Source organism: Ruditapes philippinarum, unplaced genomic scaffold, assembly GCF_026571515.1.
Source record: "Ruditapes philippinarum isolate M1 unplaced genomic scaffold, ASM2657151v2 ctg1045_1_1_1_1, whole genome shotgun sequence".
Classification (NCBI taxonomy): Eukaryota; Metazoa; Mollusca; class Bivalvia; order Venerida; family Veneridae; genus Ruditapes; species Ruditapes philippinarum.
The window spans coordinates 315,147-321,246 of record NW_026864684.1 but is presented as its reverse complement, the minus strand read 5'-3'; the positions used below and the strand labels follow the sequence as shown (position 1 = coordinate 321,246).

Below are 6,100 nucleotides of genomic sequence, written 5' to 3'. Positions count from 1 at the left end.
AACTGTTGCATAATTTATTTTTTAACTTAAAAACGTATAGAAAACGGAAATAAATCAGTATAGTTTGATAAAATCTGGAAACGGGTTCGTCATACAAATTGGACAACAAAAATAAAAAGATATAAAATAAATAAAGTAACTCTTAAATGTAGATATATTTTTGAAATCTCCCAGTTATTTTACAAGATTAATATGAAAGAACTTTAACAATATCCATTAGGTTAAATATGAAAAACGTAACAAATCACGTTGTGACAAACAAGAACATTCAATCAACTTCATTTACCCATCAAGTGCAATAAAAACAGCGTACCGAAAGCTATTTATAGGGCACCAATGGCGTTCGTTCCTAAAAATAGAAGATCGGGAAACGAATCGAGGTATGGAGGGGTTTCCTTATTGTTTATGTATTTTATCGACGGCAAATTTCATTTAACACTTTAATTCTTTTAATTTGACAATATTAAACGGTTTACCTAAAATAAAATTATGATATCTAACCTTGAGAAAAAATGAAGGCCGCTTTAAAATATTGATCAAAATGCAGCTGAAACAGAAATAGTTACCCGTGGATCAAAGGCAAGATTCAACAATTATTAAGGATTTAAATTAAACAAAAAACAACAGATACATATAATTTGTACAGTTGACACCCCTCATACTAACAATGGTACGTCCCAAAATCAAGGTCGCATACTCAAAATGAGTATGCTTAGTACTTTCGTTCTTAACACATTTAAATGTTTTCTTTTGGCAAATATCTTAAAGTTTATAAAAGCTATATCTGATGAAATATTTTATCAAAATTAGAAAAAAAAGAGAAGTGCTCCGTAACAAAATATTCCGGTGCTATTTTCAGTAGGTGTCCTGAAAGGCCCATTATACATCAGAAATGCTTTTATTTATATTTCTCAAAATATTTTTTTTTTTTTTTTTTGGTATGTTTTTTAAAGTTTCAAGAAAGTAACTCATTGTCAATTACCTGAATCACTTTTTTCATCTGTTGTATTTTGTCAGTTTGTACAGTGGTGGGGATTTAGTTGTTTGTATGGAACTCAAAATACTACTTTATTTATATTTTGCTACTTTTGTGACACATTATTTAACATTAATCGCTAATTTCTTCAGGTTACAAGCCTCTAGAATGCTCTAAAATCATTACCTAAATGTTATAAAATTCATGTTTCCCTTTTCTAAAGTTGTAGCATTATATTTGTTTCCGATACATAATGGGCCTTTAAAGATATTTCACATAGCTAATAATTCAAATGCATGTTGACTTAACCAATGTAATCTTAGCGCGCTAAGGTCATCATTAATTCAAACCACCTTTACCAAGAATTTATTACCATCCATGCTCCACACTCAATCAGGGGCAACTAAGGGACAACTAAGGGACAGATAAGGGACAAAAAATTAAAACGATATGATTGGCACATTCAACAAACACATATTTACATAAAACGTTACAAACGTAATACTTTTTCCTGTCACCATATTCAGTTAATATCACGATCATATATATATTCTTATGTGAATAAATATTATCAATATAAAATATGAAATAAACATAACATGTAGATAATTGTTTGTACAGTACTTTTACACAATAATTAACGCAAAAAAATAATAGTTTAAAACAGGCTTCTTTTGTTCATTTCTAACAAATTAATGTAGTAAATAAAAACAATTTTTGAAACAAATGCACTTAGTTTAGTTTATGCCTGTTTTATAAAACAAGTTCTTACAACTTATATTAATCACTTTCGAGTCCGCTTCCTGGACTTATACAGTACTGGTGTCAAATGAGGAAACTTGGTCGTGATCAGAGTTGGGCTCGAACACAAGATCCCTGTGTCGAGAGGCAGACACCTTCACGTAAAGGTATGTGTATGTACTTAATCGCAATGCATTCCAAAACTATTGCTTTAACAAGCTATTTTATCCTAACACATTGGCAAAAAAACATTTAATTTACAAATATGTCATATTTTCCTTTATCGTGAATAATTGCCAGGGCATAATAGTGTGGTATTGATATAGGAAATCATTTACCACATAGTGGTATGTTATTTCAACAGTACCCTGCATAAGACATTGTTTTAATAATTAACAAGTGTGGTGACTGAATTAATCCGCCTAGGTGATTTTTTAGTTTTAGTAGGTCCACGGTTTGTTTCCATTCGTCTTATAATGTATTTTTGAACTTTTTACAAATGAAATGAATCGTTAAATAATGTTAAAATGTGTTAACAAAACGAAAGCGTTTTAAATAATTCTTTCACTATAATGTAGGGCATGACCAGATAAATACATTATAATCAAGCATCTCTTAACTCTTGAAATTGATGGAATTATCAAAAATATGTTGGTTGCTTGAACAAGCAACTCCAAAAAAAATCTTTCCAAATATATAATCTATATTATAAATGTATGGTAATATCCGTTCTGTAAAGTATATGAAATGTAGAATGTAATCTACGCCGAAAATTGTTGTCTGCGCATTCTCATGACGCAGACGAGAATCTCGTGTGGTAATGTCTAATTTACTATCATCAGTAATAGTTGTCGTATGTATAACGTCCCCACGCTTCTTGTTCCACTTTTGGCCGTCTTATATGATACTGAAATAAAAGAAACAAAATTACAGTTTGTAATAAGAATTCCATTGAACTTTAATTATATATTTGATAACAATGTTATAAGATATAAACAATAATTTAGCGGTACAAAATGTGTCCACTGTATACTTGAAATCGACCTTTATCCTTTCGGTACTAGAAGTTATTAGAGCCAGGCAAGCCTGAACTTCTGCGTCATCTAACCTGGCAATATATTGTTGGCAGCTCAATCTTTGTATTATGATACTAGAATTCTTTAAATATTGAATAAAATGTGATGGACAAAGCCAATACACGAATTCAGCTGGATAAGGGTTAAATCTTTAACAGCAAAAAACTTATTTATTGTACAGGTGTGAAATTTTACCTTATCGTCGCCACGGCTTGTATGAAAGAGGTAGTTCCAGGTAGACTGACCAGGCCTTGTCGGTTCTGAAATTGACACACATAAACATAAAAAAGAAGCTTTATTTAACTGTAGTATTACCTTAGAAACTGCTAAAAATATTACAAGATTAAAAAAAAAAAAATATGAGCATTGTGTACAACTCAGAAAATTTAAATACTGTAAGATTACACCGTGATAAAAATTTAAGAATTATGAAACATTCATCTTTAAATGAACGCACAGTTTGTATTGCATGTAGTTCCATGTATTTAGACTCCATTCCAACGCGTTGTTTTGTCAGTGAATGAAAATAAAAGTTAACAAAAATGATACACTCAGCACAATGTTTTGATACATACCATTCTCAAATCTATCAAATCTGTAATCAAAATCAGACGTTTCACTCGAGTGTTCGGAGGGTTCGTAAGCACGTGTTTCTGGTGATACACTGAAAGGTCCTGGCACTCCTGTGATAACTCGCACGGGTAATCTGTGACCAAAAAGAGAACTGCTCCGGTCGTCTGGTATTTCCCTTCTGAAATAATAGTTCCAATATTTTAGCTCGAATGCTAAAATAAAAGCTCGAAGCTTTTAAAAAATCTGGACAGTGTGATCTCTCGGAAGCATTATCACACATATTATCTAGATTTTCCTTTCTTTTATGTAAGAAACATCTAAAAAATTATAAAATTAAATATTATGTTTTTTAAGATACATGTGTATAGATAGTACCTTATATGATTCAAGATAAACTTATTTTTGATATTAAAGTAAAAACAGAGTCATTTCAACTTTTCGAAATAAAGATGATAATGTTAATGAGGAATATTTTCTAAGCAGATGGCGGCATACCTTTTGGCGCGTTTTCTGTTTCTGCTGCGTATGAACCATACCAGGACAAATATGGCTAGAGCACATAATAGGAACATTGGAATACCGAAACCGAGGCCAAATATCAACGGAAAATTGTCTGAAATTGTAAATTGTTATAACATTTAATAGATCTAATTGCAAAATTACAAAATAATTATGATTTAACTAGCATAATTTTTAAATCAAAATATAAACAATAAAAAAAAGTTGCGTTATACTTGGTATTAAATGACACTGTCTTTTATTCCTATCAAAATATATGAAAAAATATTGAATAAAACCAACTGCCTTTGATTAATATGCATGTTTTATACTGAGAAAAACCTTTCTATCTCGAAAAATTTCTCCAAATTTTGATTTTAACAATTTTACTGTTACAAACGTGTATTTCATTAAATAAAAAATAAAGACAAATCATCACAAACTATTTTTTAATCAGTAACATAATTTCAATTTAATTTCATAGCATGATATTTTTAAAAAGAAAACTGGTAGAATATTAACAAACGTCCCTAACTCTTTGAAAAACTAGCGACAATAAAGACTTTCTATCAGTATATTGTAAAGCTAGCCTACACAGCCATGCTCTCTGACCAGATTACATTCGTCCTGCTTAAATCTAGCTTCATTTTTTTAATACCCCTTAAAAAAGTAATGTACTCTTCCAAGATAAAAAAAAAAGCAGAACATGTTCATTTTGCATAGTATGGGTAAATTAGAGTCTCATTTTAATCCTTTTTTTTATATATTTCAAAGAATAAACTCACCCTCCTCATCAGGCCTGAAAGTTAAAATATACACAAAATTAATAAGAAATCATTTAATTTATAACGTAAAAGCACATATTCAACGTTGAGGTAACACGCTTGCAAACGAAAAATCCTTATTCAAAAAAAAAATATAATCTCCTACAGCCTTAGATTGTGACACCTAACCAGTATCATTTCTCCATGTTTACAGTTTTGACTCTCAAACAATTTCTAAAATTCAATATATTTTAAATATAGTATCTGTAAGTATACCCTTTTTATACAGGTTTGTTCTGATACATATTTCATTATGATATTTGTTTGCAAGAGGAGAAGTTGTTCATTTCAAATGTGAAAGAAATTATGAAAATTGTACAAATAATGTTTTTACTACAACTTACTCGCAAACTGGTTTTCCATTTTTGACCATACATGTATAATCTGTATTGCAGTTATTTATAGAAGCTTCATAAGCTTTACATGTAAGGGCGTCTGACGCGGCGTTCTGTCCTGTTGGTACTGTAAATATAAAATATGTGATCATGTTATTTTAAATCATTTAATTTAACAAATGCATTACCCTTTTGTCACATAATGTAACAAATGTTTTATCGTGTATATTTAATGTAACAAATACATTATACTGTTATTATATAATATAACAAAAACATTATCATTTTACATAACAATTAAATTGTCATTTTATCTTTTAACATTACAAATACTTGATCAAGTTATAACCCAACATACCAACTTTGTTTTAGTACTTAACAAATTAAACGCCACGTCAGTACTAAAAATAGTATCTAATATGATAACGTTTCTGTCAGAAAATTAAACGTTAAAACCTTTTGTTGAAACACTTTTTGTGAGACAAATATTTTGATTGATTGTTGAGTGGTGTTGCTTGAATGATGTAAAATATATTATCAAATTATTACTTTGCAATCGAATTGAATCACTTTCTAATACATCAGCCATGTTGTTTCAGAACTAACCAGTACTGATGTCATATAAAGGAACATTGAAGCCATCAAGTAGGGCTCGAATCCACATTTTCTCGGTTGAGGATTATAGGCAAGTTTACCACTGCATTAGCATATCAGTCTTTACAAAATTATGAAAATTATAAAAATCTAGACTTTCCGCGAAATTTCACCGGATATTACAAACCTTCATCGTCAAATGAATATCTATAAAAATATAATCCTTACTTGACGTGTTTTCTACGACAGCTCTGTTAACTGGACTTGTTTGATCAAAGAGTGTTATGTTTTCCTTGTGGGATGCCAGGTCGCCATTTGCCTTGCCAAGGTCAGGTAATGACGTCTTAGGTAAAACAACATTGTAATCGGCCACCAAACTGCCTGACCTGTAGAAAAGTGTAAGCAAATAGCTTAAAACAATGTAAAAATAATTCAGTGTGTATGTAATATTAACACGTTAGATTATGATGAAATACTAGAAAT

At 30.1% G+C, this 6,100-nt stretch overlaps 1 protein-coding gene across 1 annotated transcript in view; it reads right to left on the bottom strand.

Annotated features, from left to right (window-relative positions):
* LOC132726509 (fibrillin-1-like) overlaps window positions 1-6,100 on the bottom strand; it is a 56,535-nt gene continuing 50,435 nt past the window's right edge. Inside the window, exons 43-49 of the mRNA XM_060711838.1 lie at window positions 5,846-6,003; window positions 5,033-5,150; window positions 4,650-4,663; window positions 3,862-3,979; window positions 3,369-3,544; window positions 2,989-3,053; window positions 1-2,624 (exon numbers count right to left, since the gene is read on the bottom strand). Coding sequence (XP_060567821.1) covers window positions 2,556-2,624; window positions 2,989-3,053; window positions 3,369-3,544; window positions 3,862-3,979; window positions 4,650-4,663; window positions 5,033-5,150; window positions 5,846-6,003 — 718 coding nt within the window. The 3' untranslated portion in view covers window positions 1-2,555. The remainder of the gene's footprint in view (window positions 2,625-2,988; window positions 3,054-3,368; window positions 3,545-3,861; window positions 3,980-4,649; window positions 4,664-5,032; window positions 5,151-5,845; window positions 6,004-6,100) is intronic.